At 40.9% G+C, this 23056-nt stretch overlaps 1 protein-coding gene across 4 annotated transcripts in view; it reads left to right on the forward strand.

Annotated features, from left to right (window-relative positions):
• The window catches only part of ATP8A2 (ATPase phospholipid transporting 8A2), a 340878-nt gene that overhangs the window by 30905 nt on the left and 286917 nt on the right, over nucleotides 1-23056 (forward strand). For 3 of the 4 annotated variants that reach the window (XM_068930206.1, XM_068930209.1, XM_068930207.1), the window contains exon 2: nucleotides 9332-9476. In XM_068930206.1, the coding sequence (XP_068786307.1) occupies nucleotides 9332-9476 (145 nt within the window). Of the gene's footprint in view, nucleotides 1-9024; nucleotides 9209-9331; nucleotides 9477-23056 lie in introns of those variants that run through there. The other variant, XM_068930208.1, reaches the window with a different exon arrangement.

Raw genomic sequence — 23056 nt, forward strand, 5'->3', positions numbered from 1 at the left:
CATACCAGTAAGGAGATGTAGATCCAGTGTTCTCTTAACCACCTCAAATGCTGAGAGCTTGTGTTCATTGCATTCTAATGTGTGCAAATGTGTTTTGAGCTCCTGCGAAAGTTGGTAGGCCATGCTGATTTAGGGTTTAAAAAAAAAATAGTTGAGGAAAAGACCAGAGAAATATTGGGTAGTATATTTCATCATGTGAGCAGAAGCTTAGTTCCCAAAGTCTCAAAATTGCTTAACCCCCCCAAAAAGCAACATTTGTGCTTAGTAGATCAGGTTCCCACAAAACCTTGAATAAGTTGAGGATCGGAGGTAATATAAAATGCACTTTAAGTTTACTGCTGCAAGCAGATTTGCAAAGTGCATTGCTTCCTTCAGAGCCACCTTACTGATGCTTATGTGGTGCATTTAACTCTCCTACTATTAGTAGGAAGAACTTGATGACAAGCTTATTGGAGTATATCATTAATGCAATCTTAATGCAAATAGATATATAAAATAATATTTCCAAGTTTTTGGAAACCTGGAACATGGAGAATTTAGGCAGTTTTCGAAGTTAGAACTTACGAGTTTGACAAATGTCAGTTGTCTGACCCAGCTCTCCCTACACTTATGGCACTTGGAGGGGTTTTTGGCTTGGGACTTGGGAGCCTCTCCAGCTGTCCCTGAAATTCCCTTTGGCATACTGGAACTGCAATGCTATTTAAAATTCTGGTGTCAAACAGTAGCTGCTGAAGCTGAGTATTCAGACTTAGTCAGATTGTTAGATCAAATTTATCTACATAACATTGATTTTCAGTCAGATGTATATCAGCAAAGACAATATAGTATATCCTGGGAAACTCACTGGAAGAGTCCAGGTTATGGTGATAAACTGCTAGCAAATACAGGAGGGTATTTGGAGAACAGTTGAGGAAAGAGTAGAATAGAACTGAAGTGTTTAGTAAGGCCATTTTTGGCTAATGCGGTATGGGACCCTGGAAGAACCAATGCTTGTTTTAGCTGGCAACAATTACTAGAGCCCCTACTATTTCTGTGGAGTGGATCATCCCATTGATCCAATTTATTGAACTGTGTTTGTTTTGGAAATTTTTGTCCTAAGTAGTAGCTGACTGCTTGAAGTTAGCTTTAGGGTTTTTAATCTTTCCTGTCTTTCATAAAATATTTGGTGAGCTGGTGTTTTTTGCCGGTTTTCTAAACTTAGTCTAGAAGCTGGGGCAGGGGAAGAAGGGACTACTTTACTTTTCAGCGGTGAAGATTCAGCCTTAGAATTTAGCTGATAGTGTGGTTACAAAGCATGAGGCAGAAGAGATTATATTTGGCTCTCATAGCTTTATTGGCTCAGCATTATCAGCAGAAGCTGCTTGTTTTTGCATTAACTGAGCAGGTACAAAATGACTTGGGAGACAGAACAGCTATTTTGGGGAAAGTGCTGTTCCTCTTGTGGTCTCACCAGGGCTATGTACAAGGCTTGTTACAGGAGACAAACATCAGGCCTTTATTTTGCTATTCAGAGAAGCAAAAAAGCTTCCTTGTGGTGCACGTCTTAGGTCAGACCTCAGGCAACCTTAGGCATCTCTTCTTTCCTGTATCTGAATGCTTGGCCACCTCATGCTTTGCTTTGATTAATGTGGTTGCTCTATATTCATACTGAGGAGAGTGAACTTTATTGGACGAACTTACCTCTTATCCCTCACCTCAACAATAAGTGCATTTTTTTCCTCTTTAAATATCCAGTAATTGCAGGTGACCATGCATCTGAATCTTCTTATCTACATATAGGTTTTTGCTAAACTATGTATTTTGTAATTAGGACTGAGCTACTGCAAGATTACTGCTTTGGAGTCCTGCAAAATGTGTCTCTAGCTTTCTGCTGTGTCTCTAGCTCTTCTGTTTATTTGTGACGATACTTGGCTTCATCATCGAACTACATTTGATCATTTGCATTGTAGAAGTCAGGCTCCAGCTGTCTCTGCCTGCAGCATGCAATTCTGTTCAAACTGAGCAAGTTACTCTTTGAAACAAGCTATGTTATTTTGTCCTGAACGTTTTTGATGATTAAGAACTTTCGAGTTGTAATTTAAGATTATTCAGAAATAACTTCATTGTGCCACCTAATAATTTAGCTTAAATCGGGGTTAAACACCAGAAAGAATCGAGGCTGAACACCAGAAAGAAGGACTTAATTTCACAAGGTACACACTCTTGTCCAGTCTTAGATTAGCAGAGCCAAGCAAATAGAGTTCTTTCCTCATTTCTCTAATCCCAGTGGCTGCATTTGTATCTGTTAGGCCTATGAGAAGTCTTTCATGTATACGTGCAATTCTGATCACCTGTTTTACATGACAGTTACCAATGCTGAATATATCTTACTCTCAGCACATATAGATCAGTAATTATCTCTTGATACAGCATAACACTGCAGCTCTTCTATAGCTGCATCTCACTGGTAAATCAGTCATCCTAGGATTGACCAGTATATGTAAGCATCTCATTTTAGCTGAGCTCCTAATTCATAGCCAGATTTTTTTATAAATCCCTGAAGTGCAGTATTATGTATTTGTACTACAGAGTTTTTTACAATTATATTAATCTAGTCTTCAAGAACATGCATCTGTCTGCAAGATTCTGGCTCTTGCTGTGGGCTGCATCTAGCTCTGCACAGGCTTAAATATAAGCAAGCCCAGACTACTGGCCACTCACCTGTCTTGCAATTTTTTTATGATTGATTGAATGAAATTGTCCTCAAGATTGGTCTCGGAGCAGACAGATTGACAGGTGACCTCTTTCCGGCAGGATAACTTCTCTTGCAGAACAATTCACAGTCTACTCTTCTAGGCAGCTCCTCTGAGTTTTAAGCGACTTTTAAAATTTGAAATGCATGTAGCGGAAGTCTTCTGTCCCCAAATCCTCTTCATCTGGTTAATGGTAATTAAGGCTAAGTAATTACTCATTTTTGCTTTTAGCAATAGTTGTGTATCTTATTAATCTACTTTGCAAGGCTGTGCAGAGAGAAGGAGAGAAGATAACGGAGCTGTTTAATTTCCTTTGTCTGGGTTAGCTTGACTGATGACAACTTTTTCCTTGTATCTTAGAGGTCAGAAAATAAGCTTTCTTTGCTCAATCCTCTTCTATCATTCTTCTGAAACTTTATTTACTCTTAATATCCTTCTAGGGGCTACTTGTTCTCATCCTCTTGAGTGTGAATTTGTTTCTTCATCTATATCTAGCACAGATAAAAATTCCTTTTTTCAGATCTGTTTTTCTGCTATACATAAAATACTCTTTCTTCCTTGCTCTGCATCTCCAGAACATCTGCTACATTACGGATGGCTTTTTGCTTTCTGACTTGAATAAAGAGGACATTTGATCCGACTGGGAATAGTCACCCTAATACTGAAATGCTAATGCAGCCATTTAACTGTACTGATTGATGTTGTCTGTTTTGTGGTCTCTTTTGTTAGTCTGTAGGCCTGGTGGCAAGTGTTCAAATGTCTTGGTGTCAAAGCCCCATTTTCAAGACAGCAAACAGTCTGTTGCTTGATCCGTAATGCCTGGGTGAAGACAGAGACACACTTCCAGAGTTGCAAGTGTTTCTCTGATGATACTCCAGAGGGTGCCTGCATGTGCTGTCTCTCATGTATGGTGCTATGTCATAGTTAATGAACATATTCTGGTGCTAGAACTTGTCAGGACCTTTGTGTTGTCCTGGACTGAAGTCCCTGATATTAGTGTTACAGCCTGAAAAGACTTCAACTGCTTTTGCTTAAACCTCATACAAGCGAGACTAAGATATCGTTCCCTCTTTAGATAATTCTTTGCTCTGGAGCCTGATCAGACTTGGCTAGAGCAGATGCTCGGTGCTAGTAAAGTCCTGGGCTTAAAAATTCAAGTATTCAATATACTCTGCTCTCTACCCCTTCCTCTTTCCCTCTTCTCACTGTTTGTGTTCGTGCTGAAATTTCATCCTTCTTGTTACTGTTGCATTTGAAAGATGGTTTTCAGTAAACGGCCTCTACAGGAATTCTGGCTGGCCTCAAACTTCAAGGAACAATCTTTTGAGAAAACTTAGGAAATGTATATACTTTCCCCTCTGCTTTATAACAGCCTGTTAAAAATGAGGGGATATCCTTGTTTCTATCCTTGTTTTCTTAACTAATCAAAGTTAAGTTAAAATCAGACTTGTATTAGCTGTACCTGCTGAAAGCTTTCAGTTCCTGAAAGATATTATGTTAGTAAGACACTGCTGTTTACGCATCTTGAAATCAATTAGAAATAAAACAAATCTGAAAAAAGGATGAAAGGAATGTCTTCCTTTGCAGTAATTTTTAGAAGATGATAGCTTCTTTTTTTGGTGCAGCTTGGTTTATTCTGAGGCTGTAGGATAAATGTCATCAACTGGTCCATGCTCACTTCCCCTTTAGCGAGTGAAATATGTTATGTCCCTAATGGCTTCATGTAGAACAGCTCTCACATAATGTGAGAAGCAAGAGGTAGTTTGTAACTGCAGTTATCCTCACTTCAAGGCTGCTGCTATACATCATCTGCATGCAAGTAACGTGGTTCACTAAGCACATCTTACTTTGAAGAACATGAATCTACAAACAAGCAGAGAAGGGAAGTAAATTTAAAACAACTTCTGATAATTTATTTTCTAGTTGTCCTTTGCGAATTATTCCAAAATTTCTCTTCAATTTGAGTATGTTTGAATGTTTGTCGTCTAGTAATCTTACATTATCAAACGCTATGGAAGTTCTCTAACTTCAAGAAAACAAAGTCTTAATGCCGTTCATCTGGCTTTCACATGAAGTGGTTGTAACTCAGTTAAGGCAACCAGTTAAGCACTGTTCTTGTGGGAACAAAGCTTTTGTGGAGGCTCTGGCAGCTAAGGAGTTCATGACCTACATCTCCTGTGAGAGCATGCTATGCTCTGCCTGTTTGAACTTTTATCTTTATACACATTAGAGTTACTATTGAGTGAATCTCTGAACAGTAAAGGCAGCTGATGAAACAGTGTAGAAGGGAATCTATTTCAGGTAAATACAACTTGCTTTAATGGTAAATTGTGAAGGTTGTCTGCATAAGAATTTGTTGACAATTCTTGAATGCAGAACTTCTCATGTGATAACCTCTTTGGTGCTCCATAGGTAGTTGGTGAAGATATCCTGTGAAAGATAATCTCCCAAGAAAGAGGTAATGAGTGTCAGTGAGTCTAGGATGCCTTGTTAAAAGTGACCTTTGAATTTTTGCATGCGCTGTAATACAAACTTCTCTGCCATCTCTCTAGGAAGGTATGGGTTTTACCATCCTAGATATTCAGTATGCTAACTCCTTGTTCTGAGACCAAGCCTGTAACAATCCCACAATATGATGTTGTAAATGACAGCAAGTTTGGAGACTGTTGGTGAGGATGGCTTTTTGACTCTGAGGAAAAGATGTCTTTAAATTTTGTTTTAATTGAAAACTGCAGCTTAATGCAGTTGGGGGAGAGGGGAACACAGAGCTTTGTACGACTACTCTGACTTTGGCCTTTGAGCGTCTAAATCTAGTTTCAGTGTTTCTTTAGCTCTGTTTTTTCTCCTACTAGAGCTTAGTCCTGCAAACACTATGTGCAAAGTCACCGGGCTTACTCTGGGTGGTGACACTTAGCATTGCTTTAGATTCTTACCTTTACACAGTGAAGCTTCTCTGAACTTCTCTGCTGTAAAACTGTTTGTCATGGTTTGTGGTTTTGTTATGTTGGGGAGGTGCTTAATGGCTCTACTAACACTTCTTACAAAACATAATTCAGCAGCTCACCAAGATGTAAGATAGGAATGGTAACTAGCTGGTTAATAAAAAGAAAACTGATATCTTTGCAGTAAGATCTGCAAAGACAGATCTTACTGTCTGTTTTCTGACACTTGGCAAGCTTCCAAAGTGACTAATCTATCAAAAAGCTACAGAATTCATCATGTTCTTATTTACTCAATCATAGAGCAGCCATAGTTATTGCTGAGCAGAGATTAGAGATGGATATATGTGGAAAATATCTTTTTTGCAGGGCCAGTGAAGTAAGACTAAATTCTAATTCATTGCTTTTTGAAGTGATAACAAATGCAATCTGAATTTGTCAGGGCATCAAGTATGGCTTCTCTTAATGATGAAAGCTATAAAATCAAGTTTTTCTTTTGACATTTTGCCAAAATCTAGTCCCATTTTTTTCTTAGAAAATAAACTTACTAAATAGTATGGAGAGATAGAGCCCTAAAAAGAAATAGCTCCTATGCCTTAAGAAAAGCGGGTTTCGTAGCTCTAATCTGACTTAAGGAACTCAAAGCACAGTGGGAAACAGTACTGAATTCCTGCAAAGTGCCTAATGCCTCAAAGTTTAGGCTTTATGTACTAGATATTGAGTTCCAGAAATATAGGTAATAATCCTGGTGCTTTACTAGCTCTTTAGTAGCTTCAGAGGTACCTATGGGCAATAGTATCCACTGAGTTTTTTTGATTATGCCTGGTTGTCTCTTTCATTTGCTTTTTTGATGTTCTTTCTGCTGTACTCAGATTAAGACCCTTCAAGGTTTCTTTCCCACTCTTCTTCAGGAATGATCACACTTCATGGCACACTTAGTTTTTGTACCTGGTCAAAAGCTATAATTGAACAGAAACAAATTCTGGTTCGCTTTCTCAGTGAAGGACAATCTACCAAGCTGTGCGCGAAGTGTGTGGTGAAACTGGGAATGAATTTCCCTGATTTCCATGGAAGAAATACTGGAAGATAAGCAGGAAGACCACCAGCAGAGCTCGGGATACTAGCTGACCCCAGCAAAATGACTGACGTGTTTAAGTAGTGAAGAGAGCTGCATTGTTAGCACAGCATTAGCACACCAAATCCAGGCCATATTATTTGTGTAGAACCTGCTTTCTATTATCAAACTGTTTCGACTTCTAAACATTGAACTTAAAATGTGCTTACATTTGTCTGTATACTGGATGCAAGTGTGGGTAATACAGATTTAAGATATCTGTGCAATGAGAACATTGAAAATCTCACGGTGTTAAACAGACTAAATACATAGGGCATGAGGGATGACAGTGGGACAATGGTCTGTTATTATGTTCCTCAGAGCACAAATTAGTTTTACCCAAAAGAAATTGGGCAGCGTTGTTGTAAGTCCTTGAGGAAATAACAGAGAGGGCTTAGTTTTTGTGGAAGAGAAGCCTTCCTTGAGTTGTAAGTTTTGCCTAAAGTGAGCTCAGTGAACCTGAAAAATTCCTTTGGATATAGCCAAGCAAATGCTGCTTGGATTTCAGCCTTAGCATCCAATAATTGGAGGTGAGCAAACCTGTGCTGTCTATATCCATAGCTCTGCAGTAGAAGTAAAATTGCTTTCGCATGGTTGAAGTGATGGTCCTCATGTGTTTGGGTCACCATTGAGGAGGATGCCTTCTGAAGGTGGTACAGCCTCTGGGATTGCTGTCTACCAGGAACCCCTCAGTAGCTCAAGACCTTTCTGAACGTGGGGAAGGAGGCCAACCAGAGCAGGTAGTCTAGCTAGATCTACAGGCTCTGGGTGTGATTGGCGTGGTAACAGAAGAGGGAGGTGGGTAGACAAAGAATTTTTAATGGGCAGAATTATGGATAATCTTCCCAAATGAGGCTTATTCCACTAAGAGTTGAAGCAGCTGGTTTGAGCAACTTCCAAAAGTGAACTTCCTCTCAGTATAGCTATTTCTAACTAAATACAAGTAGATTTTAAAGTATTTCTGGGTATCAAAAGAAGAAGGTAAATGCTATTGTCTTTGGGGCACCTATTCTGGAGAGAGAGCAGCCAAGAGCACAGTGCATTAAGTAAACTTAAATACCTCTGAACTTGATCATCTGTATTGACTTGGTTAATCCTTAAAATTATGGGACAGCTTCGTGAAGCTTAACTATGAAGAGTCCTACTAAGCAGGAGGATTTCAGGTGTCAGGAGGAGTCATTATATGGAAAAAAGAAACAAATAAGGTCTTTGAAAAAGAACATAATTTTCCAGCATGTTTATTCTAGAATAACTGCACTTCTGGAGCTTGACTAGGAAAATGGATGAAGGCTTCTTCCTTGCACTTAATGCTCTTAAGAGCACTGTCTTTTGATCCCATTGATTTCATGCTGTGTAACTGCAATGAAGACAAAGAACAACGAGAGTCCAGTAGCGCTCTTAGCTCTGTCTGAAGGGGCAATACCCACTCAGCAAGACTGATCTGCTGTGTTGTGGCAAGCTTCTTCAGACTGAGTAACCTCATATAGTATTACAATGGCATAGTCATGCATAATGTATGGTCTTAATATTTCATTTCTTCATTTGTCCTTTTTCACAGAGTAAATACTAGTAAGTGGGCTTATTTTTGCTGTCTGAATAGTGTCAACTGAAACTAAAGGAAAGACACGAATTAGAGTTTTAAGTTTTGTTTAATGTATCCAAAGTATGAATTTGCAATATGTAACTCATGCTTTCAACAGCACACACTTGCCTTCAGCAAATTAGTTCCTGACAATTATACTAGCTTTATTGGCCAGCTACTAGTATTGCAAAGCTTTTTTTATACTGAAGTATACTGTGATAGGAATGGGTAATGTTGCCCTCCAGTGGTTATGATTGAAGGAGACAGTGTTAGTAGTGCAAACAAAGAATCGATCATTTTGAAAGACAGGGATGTAAAAGCACTCTAGGCTAGGTGCATAAAACCTGCGTTTTTGTTTAAATATGTATTTAAAATATTTTTAAAGATGCGGGAACTCAAATATTAAGTGACTATTAGGACTGCAGTTGTCTTTCCCTCAAGCTAGAGTCCAGTGAGGGTTGACATAATGCAATGAAATGGGGCTCTCCTCTGCTCGCTGAGAGCGAGTCCCGCGTCCCGCTGAATCGCCGCCTCCGCTGCGGCGGGCTCGCCGCTCGCCGCCCGCCCCGGTGCGCCGGGAGGGGCCGGGCCGGGCCGGGCGGCGGCGCGCTGCCCGGGGCGGCTCGGGGCCGGCGCCGCCTCCCGCGGGCCGGGGGGGCCGCGGCTGGGGCCCGCCCGTGCTCTCGCCGCTGTCAGCTGGCTCCCGGCGCGCCCCGCTCCCCCCTCCCCGGCCCTGCATTATTTATCAGCCGCCGCCGCGGTAAACACCGGGGAGGGCTCTCCCGCAGGCGAGACCCGCCGGTCGCTGCCCGCCTCCGGCCCGGCCCCGCCGGGGCTGCCGGTGGGTGCTGCGGGCTCCGCTCGGCTCGGCGCCGGGAGGGATGGAGGGAGAGAGGGGGTGGCCGGGCTGGGCCGGGGGCTCCGTGCTGCGGCCCCCATCGCTGACCTCTGCTCTCCCCCGCAGGACCCGTCTGTTCCCCCTCAGGCTATAAGAAGGCGGATGATGAGATGTCCGGAGCCACGTCCTCAGCGGATCTGGACGAGGCACCAGCCCGCACCATTTACGTGAACCAGCCCCAGCAGAGCAAGTTTCGTGACAACCAGGTCAGGTAGGGAGCTCTCCTCCCCTTCTCCCTCTTCCCGGAGGCAGCCCTGGGGCAAGAGGAGCTGGGAGGACCCCGATCCCTCTCCACTGGCCCCTGTCCCTGCCTAGGCCTGGCTTCAGCAGGGTAAGTTCTGCCTCTGGCCGGGGCAGCTGGGTTGGTGGCTGGCCGGGGCACTGGGGTCCAGGTAGCTGTCTGGGGAGAAGCATAAGCAGGGAGCCAGCAGCAGCAGCAAGGGATCGGCTCTTAGAATCATCAGCAGTGAGAGCAGGGAGCTCTGAGCTGCTGTTCATTTGCAGCACTAGTAAGGCTGTTGAACTTTGGGATATACGGACCTAATTCGATGATCTTGGACACAAGACTTACCCCATTAAATCTAGTGTGAGATCAGTACAGAAGTAGCTGTCCACTACTCCATGGAGCTCCACTCCATGGAGTGTTTTCTCTTGAAAAGTAGTAACTTCTAGTCCTAACAATGACAAGACTAAGTGTAATGTAAGAAAGCGTAGACTGTGAAGGAAGACAGGAAAAAGGAAGTCTAACAGGACAGGAACAACCATGAAGTTTACAAGCTTGTGTTGTTGTGTGTGCAAGGCAATGTTGGTCTTCAATTAAACAGACCAAGTTGGAATTTTCTTCAGGATGTTGAGGGGTGTGTGGGGGTGTGTGTGTATACACACATGTGTGCGTAAGGTGTTGGCTGGTATAATTAATGCCATGTTCTTGCAATCTGGCAACCCAAGCAACATGCATTGAAACAAGGAGTAAAAGATATAAGACATGAGAGTGGTAGTGTTTGGTTAGCTAGGTGAACAGATGTTTCCTGTCATTACTAAGGAAGAGTGTTATCTAGCAGGCCTGCTGTTTGTTAATGCAGATGTTTGGGTCAATGTTGAAAGAACAGTTTACACAAAAAGTGCCTTTATGAGGGGAAAAGACCTCAATCCTTCTTAAATGACACTTTCCATTAGCTGTTTTACTGTGTATTATCAAGGATGACTTCAAGAATATCTTCAGAAAGAATGCTGATGTTCTAGATAGCACAGTGTTACTGTATTTGTTAATATGGGATTTTCCGCACAGCTTTGATTTATTTTATACTCGTCTGTGAAAATCTGTAGGTTAGGAGCAGTTAAAAGGTGTGGATTTTCATAGTGAATGCTTTTTTCTCTCTATCTGTTGGACTTGTTTGTGGGCTGCAAAATCAGCTGCTTCTTGAGATATATCTATATATAGATATATCTTATAGTATATAAAAATATATGTAACTAATCCTCCCTTGATAAATGAACTGAGTTTAACAGATCTCTATGGATACAGCACTCATACTGTTAGTGCTTTTCAGAAAGAAGCAAGGATGGAGGTTGGCAAAAGCCATGTAGGCCTTCCTGAAGGGATTCTGCTCTCATCTGGCTTGAGATGGTATGAAGAAAGTAGTGTCTGGCTTTTTGCCACTAGGCAAATAGCCCTATTGCCAACACCAGAGCAAAGCTATAGTGTCCAGCTTGCTGTCTGAGAGCCATCGAGTGGTAGCTGTAAGAGTTTAAGTAGCTTTTTGCATCTTATTGCAGGCAGCTTTGGCCTCCCAGCTAGGGCAACGTGAGTCATGAGGACTCAGGGCATAATGTAATTGGGATAAGGGCAAAATGGAGGCAGTTAGATGGTAGGAAAGCAGAGGTCACTTTCCACTCTCTGATTAGGAATCTCTGCTCCTTGGTGCTGTTTAGTGATTAGCGTCACTAAGCAGAAGCTAGCTATGAACCTGATTAGTAAGACAGCTTTGACCTCTGTCCTCTACTACTTTTAAAAGAAAGGCAACAGGCTTAGGCTATGCCCTCTGTATCCTTTGGACTTTTCCCCTAGCTCATTGGCAATGAAGGGAAAGGGTGGCTTGCTCTCATGATGTCTGAGTAAGGGTGCCTGCTGTGGAGCATGAGGGAAGGTTTATCTGCTCCCTTTGCTTATGTGTATTGGAGTTGCTCTTGAGGAATTCTGATTCTGTGTTGCTCCTTGGACTTCTCTACTTACTGTAGAGCACTGTGCAGCTTGTAGCTTTCTCAGTGCCACTGACTTTGAAGATGTATTGGCACTGTGGTAAACTGGTGCTACCTGTGAGACAAGTGTTGTGTAAGCGGGTAAGTGCCTGTACGTAAGGGGTTATAAAATTAAACTGAGGAAGATGACAAAACAGTTTTGGATGCCGAGACGTGCTGTGACCTCTGGTTGTCAACTTTCTTGTAGTCATAAAGCCTTCTTTGAACAGCCATTTAAATCTCTTAATGTTCATAGGGAGCTTTCTGAACCTTATGGGGACAGTGTGCAGTGGTTCACTCAAAAGTGAGCAAAATATAGCAAGAACTGGTGGTTTGGAGGGGTGGGGTCAGTGATATAGCTTTTCCTTTGGCTTGATATGTGTGTTAAACCTCTTTACCTCTTCAAAGAACGCTTCAGGACAGAGCTACTGTTAATAAAACTTAATTCCTAAGTTTCAGAGCAAAAGGAAGTAGTAATATGTAACCTTTTCTTAAGACAAGTTATGCGGAATTGGCAATTCCATGGTACCACTTCTAAATGGTGCACACTACTGTTGCAGAAACTAAATGGATGCTGACATGAGGTCACACTAACACATACAAAGTTCTTAAGGTGAAAATGTGAGGATGTGGAGGGAAAAGCTTCTCTATTCTCCTTTCTCTCCCTAGACTACTTTTTGTGTAAATAAGTGGGAGTAAATTGCAAGAATTTGTAGAACAATAGTCAACTACTTTATTACTGCATTTCAAGTTTTTTGTTTTTGAACAGCAAAATGTTTCGAAACTTAGTGTTATGAACTTTTCTGTGTGTTGTAAGCCAGATTTAGTTTGGTCCTCTACTTGTGTAGTCATGGCTATCACCATTTTTAGTTGTGCTGTAGCAACAGTAACTCTTTGCTGGAACAAAATATCTGCGCTAGAAGCTGTTTTTATCCCTATTGTATGGAGTTTGAAAAAATGTGTTTGAGTAACTCTTTGGACCTTTTAACAAAAAGGTAAATGATGTTCTGTTTTCAGCTGAAGCTTGGAATTATGCAAAGATGGAAAAAATATAATTAAATACTCTATCCAACATGACTACAGCTCTAATGCTAAGTATATTGGCTTTTCTGAAAGCAAACTAGTACCTGCTTTGATTTGTTCAATGTAGGTAATCTAAGAATTTTTTAAATAAACAGGTGACTACAAAAAGGTTCCTCTTAAAGTCAGTACAAAATAAAAAACAAATTGAGTTTTGAAAATTTCCAGCCACACTTTGTACATAGCTTTGTGCTACTTAGAGGCAATACTTAGAATTTTATACTCACTGGCATTGGACATACAGGGATCAGAGTCTGCCTTCATAAACCTAAGACATCCTTGGCTGTAGACAGTGTGAGTTAGGTAGTCAGGCTCCTTATGGAGACTCCAGCCTATATTTTCTGTTTCCTCCAAATTGCTGTGGGAAAACACTTTCTTTATTGTGCTTCTTTAAAATGCTATCTTTTCTACTTACCTCAAGTGTGAAACACAAAATGATACAGAATCATTAAGGTTCCCAACCTGTAATTGTTTCACTATTGTCTTGATTAAGCAATGACTGATCAGAATGGTTTACTGGTTATGTAGAAGATCAGTCCAGTGTGAAAATATCTGTTTGGCAGAAGTGCCAGTTTGGCTGGTAGGCAGCAAAAATATTTCAAGTTGCAGAATTAGAGTAGCATGGGTTGGAAGGGATCTCTGGAGATCATCTGGTCCTGTTCCCCTGCTTAAGTAGTGTTAAGTAGAGCAGAGTGCCCATGACCATATTGAGTCAGATTTTGAACATCTCTAAGGACAGAGAGTCTGAACCTCTCTGGGAAATCTGTTCCAGCTTTCAGCTGCTCTTACAGTGGAAAAAGTATGTTCCTATGTTCAGATGGAATTTCTTGTGCTTCAGTTTTGTGATCTTTCCTGTCACTGAGCACCGCTGAGAAGACTCTGGCTCTGTCGGCTTTAGAAATACCCGATGGGAGAGTGTAAATGTTGATAAGCTTTCTCCCCTCAGCCTTCTCTTTCCAGACTGAACAGTTTCAGCTCTCTCAGCCTCTTCTTGTATAACAGATGCTCTAGTCCCTTATTCATCTTTGTGGCCCTTTGCTGGACTCGCTGCAGTAAATCTGTGTCTGTTTTGTACTGGGGAGCCCAGAACTAAATGCAGCGCTCCAGGAGTGGGATCACCAGTGCTGAGCAGAAAAGGAGGATCGCTTCCCTCAACCTAGTGACACTCTACCTAATGCAACCCAGGCTACTGTTAACCTTTGCTGCAAGGACGCTTTCCTGGCTCATGTTCAGCTTTTTGTCCACCAGGACCCCCAGCTGCTTTTCTGTGAGGTTGCTCTCCAGCTGGCCAGCCCCCAGCCTGTACCGGTGCATGGGGTTGTTCCTCCCTAGGTGGAAGACTTGGCATTTCCCTTTGCTGAACTTCAGGAAGTTCCTGTCAGCCACTTTCTCCAGCTTGTTGAGGTTCTTCTGACTGGTAGTACAACAGTCTGTATCACCCACTCCTCCCACTTTTGTATCACTTGTACACTTGTTGAGGTTGCACTCTGCCCCATTATTCATGTCATTAATGAACTGTGCTGGCACATAACTATGTGTCAACAGTATTGGCACAGTTATCTACCCTTGGGGGACATGACTAGTGACTGGCCTTCAGCTGGATTTTGAGCTGCTGATCACAATCCTCTGAGCCTAGGAGTTGAGCCAATTTTCAGTCTGCTTACCTAGCCCCTACTTTATCATCTCATCCATAAGGATGTTATGGGAGACAGTGCCAAAAGACAAAGACTGAAGCAGAGATAAACAACGTCTACTTTCCCATCAACTATCTACCAAGCCAATCTTCTTGCTGTAGAAGACTGTCAGGTTGGTGAAGCATGATATATTTTTTTTTTTTCCCCTCCTGCCTCCCCCTTGTAAAATCATGCTGACTACTCCTGGTCACCTTCCTATCCTTCATATGTCTGAAAATGATACCCAGGCTTAGTTGATCCATCACCTTCCAAGGGCCTAAAGTGAGTCTGACCATCCTGTAATTCCCCAGAACCTCCTCCTCACCTATCTTGAAGATAGGGGTGACACTTACTCTCTTCCAGTCTTCAGGAACCTCTCCTGATCACCATGACCTTTAAAAGTCAAAGCTCAGTTTGGTTGGTTGTTTTAAACCATAACTCTTTATTACTAAGTTTGGTCTTATAGTGTGGTTGCCTGCAACAGTGGGGAAGATAACTGAAAAGTTGCAATTTTTTTTTTGTTTTTGAAAATAAGCCTACCTAGTGCCCTCTAAAAGCACAGGGATACAGAAGGGGCATGATGGTGGCAGTTTGAATGCAATAGCAATACTTCTGAGTTCACTAGACTAATAGATGAGTATTTTCCAGTGATATGTGGAAGACTGGTTTACTTTGCTTCACAAAGTAAGGATATTCTACAGGGCTGACTTTGATGTAAATATAATTCCTCAATATCCCTTATTAATATAGGAAAGAACTGACTTCATTGGCTCTTCAGTGGCTTATACTGAGAACACAGTCGAACTCTGTACTAGAAAATTCTAGTACATACAGTAAATATCACTAGTTAAGTGGTTTGAGTCCCTTAGTTGTTTATGTATTTTATGTTAATGTGAAAACAGTTGGAAGTTCTCCTGACTTTTTTTTTCTAGGAACCATAATAGTGTAATAGCTTTAAGGACGTTATCTGCAATTGTCTTTAAATATTCTAAATACATTATTGTTGCTATTATTACTATCCTTGTAATACTAATATTTTTAGGCCTGATGGTGCATCCTGGTGCAAGTCTAATTACAGCCAAGTCAGGACTACAAGTTCAGCCTTGGTATGTGGCTTATGGGGGTTGAGGGGAGGAAATAGCAATCAGTACAGGCAAAATTCTACTCATATGCTTTTAGTGGATCTTGAATCCAAAAATCTCCCTGAAAAATTTTTTTCTAAGAGCAGAATTTAGTGGCTTGGTGTATTGGGGAGATTGCAAAATACTCATTCTGGTATCCAGAGAACGTTATGCTTGGAGACCTGACTGCCTTCCATACAAACAGAAGTTAATTTGTGCTAGAAAATATAATAGGCCAGAAACGTTCAATTTTTACTCTTTTAAACTGTACAGGGACTTAAAACTGTGAGGCCTTAACTGAAGACCTGTGAGATGCCTCACTTTAAAGGCAGAAACACCAGCACGAGAAATTTAACACTGAAAACCGCAACAAGCCTTACAGGAGAGCTGCAAATCCTATATTAAACAAGTTGCTTATCTATAGACTGTTCCATCAGCTTCTCTTCTTGTCGCCAAGAAGTTGTGGGCACAATCTGGTTTCCTCTTAAATTCCAGCTGTATAGTGCATTAAATGAAGCAAAATGCATTGCTTGCTTAGCTTATAAATGGGTCTTGTGAAAACCACTTGTGCTTGTGATTCATGGCAGGTTGTGGAGTATGTGGGCAGCTTCTCACTGGCACTTAGTGTGATTCCCTGCTGTTGAAAGTGAGGGTTGCTGGTATGAGTATCCAGTTAGTATTGACCCATGCAACACAAATGTCCAAAGCACTGTTCATGGTCATCTGTGGTTGAAAATGTGAATGGTCAAGTCTGTTATATGTAGGTGCATTTATCCACGTACGCTGTGGATTAGCATTCTTCTTGCACTAAAATGTTGCTTTGCCTTTTGGGTTAAACTGCTTCTGTTCATATTTGATTTTACTGTAGTTCAGACACAGTGGTCATTTGTAGTGGTGTTTATATTACTTTTGGAAGTCTTTTCCACTGTCGTGTGACCAGATTGCTTACTTGGCTGTGGAAAAGTATTTTGGAATTTTTCAAAGAAGCAATGTATTACCATATTTTGAATGGTACCAGTGGTAAAAAGTAATCTCATATTAAACTAATCTGCTAACTTTAAGAGCGGGTAGGTATTTGTAACTTGAAAGAAAAATATTCAGTAATGCTGCATACTTCTGGTAAATCCAGCAAATAATTATCCTGCAGTGCAGCTGTTGCTGATGCCTAAAATCTATCCCAGTGCAGAAAGTTTGGGAACAGCTATAGAGGAAATGCTTTAACTGTTAAAACTCCCTGAAAGTCACTAGTATTGTATGCCTGTTGATGTCACGTTTCCAGATTGTGCCAATGTGCTTGAAGTTGCTGTATGTTGTCCTTAGTGGGCTGCCATATGTGCAGAGCCCTGGGCAAGTTAGGAAATAGTTGAATTTTGCCTGGACAAAGTGTCTGGATGTCTGGAGGTGCAGGATAGCTTTAGTGCTCCTCCACCTGCTGCATACTGAGCTCTCTGACATGCTCAAGTTATTTGTTCTCAGCACTGTGATGGATTTCATGTATCAGCAGTAGCAAAACAGCAGAAGAATTTAACTGGGTCTTTTTCTCCCTTCAGGTGAATTCAGTATTTAAGACTCTTTCAGATACTGGAGCCAAAGCTTAAATGCAATCTGACTTCATGCAAAGCAAGCTGCTTTCCCACAGATTTGCTGAATAAATGTTGGCCTGTATTCAGCAATGTGTAGTCATTTACAACTGCATTTCTACTTATTCTTCTGCTGTTAGTGTTGTCTGTCCACAGAAACTTGTGCACAGGAAGAGACTGACTGAATTTTCTTTTGGTGCGTGGTTTTCCTCTGAGGATGGAGTCAAAGCAAGTGCATCTTTATTGTACATGCCACCTCTCTCAGTCCTGAAATTATATCTTCTGAAGTCTCCCACTGGTACTGTTAGTGTTTCAGTTCTTCTGCTTACAGCTGTAGGTAGTCTGCTGCTGTGTACGCAAGACCTCACTATTAGCTGGTGTCAGTAGATTTTCATCCACGTGACAAACACTTAAAATGCTGATTATGAATTGCTGTTGGACTACTGTCTGTGCAAAAGGATAGAAAAATAAATTCTTGATGCTGACAGGAATATAGTACTCAAGAACTGTAACAACTGCTTTCCATATCACTTCTGTGGACTGTAAAAGTATTCAGTTTTGAAAGAATTGTAAGTATTCATTCCCTCTCCCTTCCTACCCCCCAGTCCCTAATAAAAATGGTGCTGCTTTAAGTGGTGGTGGCGACACTTTGAACTAAATAATGGCTTTAAAGTTGGCCCTCCAACTTTTAGACAGCCTATGATTTGTAGCTTGTTAATTTTCATGACTCGATTTAATATTTTTCAGTCATCTTCATATCACTGCTGTGTGTTCAGTGTGAAGCCTGTTTTGTGTCTGCATGGTAACGGAATGTATTGTTAAACTTCCTTTATTGGGCAGTAGTATTTCGAGGTTAACTGTTCCAGCCAGCTCTTTTTTATTGGATTCTACTCGCCAGCAGGGCTGCTGGGAAGTGAGGACCTATTTGTATAGTGGTGACCTGGCAATATTGGAGGGCACTGAAACATTATCACACGTACAAGCTTTTAGTTCTGCTTCCTAAACATGCTTTGTTGTCAATGTATTTGTTACTGAAAAATAGCCAGCAGTGTGTTTCCCCTTTCTGTAGGGACTGCATGAACAGAGAACAAATGGAAAGGGCTTTTCTGTTGGCATGCTTTAGAAAAAGCCTCCAGAGTGTACAGGATTTGGATGCTGTCACTTCTATTAAATGTGTCCATGAGGTCTTGTTAAACTGAGTATAAACGGTCATCCTAAATCCTATTTTATATTAAGACCACCATAAGCACTGCTATAGGAGGCCTTCCTGCTGAAATAGTAATACTTATTCTGGGAGCGCTAATTACATTAATTCATTTTTAAAGTATTTCACTGCCTAAATATGGTAAAACTCCTGTTAATGCTGGGGTGATTTGCACAAGGTACCATAGGTTAGGAATTTGGGATGAGGGTGGGAGGAGAATAATCATTAGAATAAGAGTTATCCTCTTGAGCTAGAGAGTAACGGGATTGTCGCTCTTCAGCGGACAACAGTCTATGATGCTTTTTTGTGTACTTTTGTCTTGATGGTCTATGCAGACTTGACAACCAAGGTGAAACACTTTAGGATAAGCTTGTTGCTGATACGGCTCTTGGGAGTGCAAGTGGGTTTATAAACCTTAACATCTGGGTCCTGAGGTAGAACTCGTGCATTTGGTTGAATAACACTACTTGCCAGTAGAAGTAAATGTAATCAATGAATGTTACATTTATCATCTTCCCTTTTTTATTAGGCTTTGATATAGATTACAGGACGTTATTCTTGCATTATTATTCTATAATCATATAATTTAGTGCAGGCATCTCAATAAACTTCTTGTGTGAAAAGCTTTTACGTCTTGGTGTTTACTTCTCCAGCTGAGATCTGTCCACTTCTATTTTAGTCTATAGCTTGCGAGGTACTGCATCTCACTTAAAACAAGCTATTCTTTAGAAAAACTTACTTGGTTTTATTATAGCACATGCTAAGCATCCTGGCCCACAAAACACTGGGGGAAGTTGACTCTCGGGGGTGTTACTATGGGCTGATGTGATTTGTCCTGAACTTTTTAAAGTTAGCATGAAATGATCTGTTTCTCATCAGATCACATGATGTGAGGAAGGACTCTGGAGCACTCTTACATGCTCCTACTTAATCCATCCTAGAGAGTAGGGGGACAAACAAGTCTTCCAGAACATATAGTGGTGAGTTTAGGAACTTCCACTGGCAGCCCGTCTTATAAGTATAGGAATCCTTGCACTAAGGGAGAGATGGGGAAGTGATGAGGTTCTTGAGATGAACACTGTCCCACTGGTGAGAGTGTTTGCAATGTCCTGAGCACTGCAATTTGGAGCTGCCCAAGTGTTTTCTGTGTTGTGCCAAAGTTCAAGTGGATTAATCCTAATACATCTGAATACTCCTAATCAGTTTCATTGCCTGTGTTGGTAGTTTAGGACAAGGGATTTATCCCTTTTATGGTAGTGCAACAACTCTGTTGGAAACTTTTGAGGCTGGGCAGAAGAATGTCGTTTCAACTAAGTTATGAACTGTTTTATCTTTTGACAATATGTAAACTTCTTGTATGAGCCAAATGTCATGGCACCTACAGAGAAATTGTAGGGGAGTGCAGGAAAAAGCAGAGAAACAAAACAGTCTTTTGGGCTGTGGGCAGCAGTTGCTCCCTGACTTGAGTCGCATGTGATAGCTCGTGGTTCTTGGCCTTGCTTTGGTCAGGTGCTTCAGCTTTAAGCAATATCATCTACATAGGGCTGAAGTCTTGCACTTCAGTGCTCCTTTTACACTCTGTTTTGAGACACAGACACTGAGCTCAGGTCAAACCGTCTGGAGTATTTAAGTACCACATACCTTTTCCTTAGCTGATAGTAATGCACAGACCATGATACAGTACAGTAAAACCCTTACTGATGGGAGTCTTCCAGTGCAGCAGTTTTAGTCTTAAGGATTTATCTGACAGAGCTAGGCTTCTCTTTAGAGATTAGAGTGGAGATTGCATTTGTCCACAGATTTCAGTAACTGTGCGCTACAGTGAACTAACACTGGTTGTTTAGTATATAATTTTCCGTCAAACAATAATCATTGTGTAGGCATATAAGCGACTGATCCTTATATAAGCCTTTATAGTATTTTGGGGGGGAATTTGTAAGTGACCAGATTTTCACATCTGTCTTTAATCTGTTTCATGATCAAAGTACAGCATCTTCAGTATATGCAAGGTGTTAAGAGATCTTATTGTTTTGCTGTAATACACATGCAGTGGCTGAAAAGATTGTTCATAACGTCTATATTTACAACAACCTGACTAATACTTAAGTGGTAGAACTGTTGGGTGAGATGTTCTGCATGAATGTGGATTTCCTATACTTAGTGCTGTAATTGCTTCTTGGTTTTTGCTTTAATGTATGTAGTTACATGTCACTTGAAATATGTAATGCTTGCTGTGCCTTGCCCAGCAATGGTAACTGTCTGGAGGTAGCCTATGTTAATACTGCTTCTGCACTTAAGACTTAATGCTCCTTTGAAGCTGCTGTCAATCTTGCCATTAAAAGAAATGTCATGTGCCTGCCGGACTTTAGTGTGCACGCATGGCTCCACTGAAGACAGTGTTTAAGCCTTTAGTTCAAGAAAATCTTCTTGATGTATATATTTTTTCCCTCTCTCCTCTGCAGCAGAAAATCTAACCTTTTCCATGTGTTAATGGAAACAAAGCCTGCTTGGTGAGAAGAGTTCAAGTCCTCAGTGTTCATTCTAATTACTCAGCCCTTCCAGTATGATTCACATTTCTGTGCCTGGCTTTCTTAAGACTTGAGTCCGTAAATCGTAGCTTCAAAAATTTTTCTCCAATACCTGCAGTCCTTACAAAGATTATTTCCTGGGCTTTGTAGGTAGTACCTCATTTGTTGCTGCTACAACTTTTCACCCCTCCCTGAAATTGTTTTGTATGTTTTAACTGTAAGATCATCATATAGAGTGGAAGCATTGCTTAAGAAGTGGTATATGGGCTAGGGAATCAGCGCCTCAGATCTATCACTTTGGCTACTTTTTTTTGTTGTTTCTGTAAGCAAAAATTGTAACTCAAGGATTCAGCAACTTAAGCTGTTGGTGCGTTTACTCTTGAATGCTTTTGAAATACTGGCGTTGACTTCAAGTGAAGCAAATGCCTAATGCAAAAACACAAGTATTAATCTCAGCAGCATCTGTGGGATTTCTTGATTTTTAGACAAGAGCAGCGTTCGGGAGACTGAAAACTACATGTTCTAGTTGTATACCATGATGGAAGCCATAGCTGAACTTGGTGTTTGGGTGACTTTACTAGGCTTGTGCTGGCTGCCCAGTATGGAAATATGTTAAAAGCACTGAAATCAAACAATACCTGGTAGTGCTCAGCTCCCGTGTTGGGGAGTAACCTAGGTATCTGAACTGTGGAATGGATAGCTGTAGGTGAACGCTGACTAGGAAAGGGCAATTTGTCGTACTTATCTAAAGGCTCAGTTTGTGTCCTAGGGAGCTGTCAAATTTAACAAAATTCTCAGTGAAGGAGGGGAGCTGCTAAATGTTTGCCTTGGAAAATGTAGAGCCATACTCAGCTGCACACTGGCAGTAGGCACACCCTTCTCAAGGAAGCAACCTCTTTGCCTCTGTTACCAGAAGCTTTTGTTGCCCATTGAAGTATAACTAGATGGAAGAAAACTTCACTTTGAAGTGTTTTGGGAAGGGGGAAAAGGGGGAAGGAGAAATGGGAAAAATAACAAGTAGATTGTAGTTTTTGTGTTTGATCTTTGATTATGTTGAAGTCACCTACAATGTGTCCCCCCCTTAAGAGAGGAGCACGTTGCTTTCATATTTACAGTTATTGTATTTGCCCTTTGGAGAGCTGCTCTTCAGAGCCCAGTTCAGCAAATAATCTAAGCCGGGCAGGAGTATTAGTTTTTCATAAGGAGCTTTCTTTTCAAATAATAATGCACACCTCTCTTTATAAGAACATGTGATTACCATTCCTGGTCTGCATGGCAACAGCTGAATATGCCTCTGTCTAATTAGAGCCAGGCTTTTTTTTGGTAGGCATCTGTCATGTTACTTAGGTAACAAACTACATGACTGGAGGGACTTAGTATGTGTAAAGTAAATACAAAAGAAAGCCTTATTGTGTTGGCATTACCACAGTCATTAGAATAGGAAAATTGTTTTGACCCTAGCTACCTTTAGAACTTAGTAAATAATAGAATGCTGTTAAGATGTTTCAGCTTGGTTGCAGTCAGAGATCAATTCTTACTCTAATATAATCCTAGCAAACTCCATGAGTGTACCATTTTGATGTACAACACAAACAATCTTTTGTATTCAGTTTCCTCATCTGTTCAGTGGTCTGTAAAACATTGTATGTGGTTGGGAGGTGGAATTTGAGGCAACTTTGAAATCTGCCAGCTCTTGGTTTCTGATAGTTATTGTTGCTTGGGGACTTTACTTCTGGGGTAGGTCTAAACTGTTAACGTGGTTAACCTTCTTTATTAAGATACAAGTTATCTACTGAGACTGAGGCATGTTTAATTATATTGCGTATTATAGGAGGGTTATATTACACTTGGGACTGAGCAAATATGATTTAAAACTAAGAAAAACCTTTAATTTTAGTTTGAAGAAGCTAATAGCATTTCAAAGCACTACTCTTATGGTAAAAATGAAGACGCTGTATGCTTTCAATCTGGATGCATGCCTTCATTCAACCAGATTAGTTATCGTGACTTAATATTGAAATCTGACCACTTAAAATTCCTTTATAATATCACATTGAGTATATTATTATCTGATTTTGCTGAGAGGTACTAGCAATAGGATATCTATAGCCTATAATACTAGAAATGTTGTCGTGCTGTCTTTTTTTCTTCTAGACACCTGGTTCAAGTAATAACTGACATGCACTGAACCTAGCAGTGTCTTTGTCTGAAAGAAAACCAGATGAAACTGAAATACAACCGGACCTATCTAATAAGATAGGGTCTTACTTGATCATCTTGTTTAGCTTCCCCCACTGTGATTCTACTCCAGTGTCCAAAATAGGGCTTCTCCTAAAACAGTGTGCTATATTATCTCTTGTTACTGTT

This window comes from Struthio camelus, chromosome 1 (assembly GCF_040807025.1).
Source record: "Struthio camelus isolate bStrCam1 chromosome 1, bStrCam1.hap1, whole genome shotgun sequence".
In the NCBI taxonomy this organism is placed as follows: domain Eukaryota; kingdom Metazoa; phylum Chordata; class Aves; order Struthioniformes; family Struthionidae; genus Struthio; species Struthio camelus.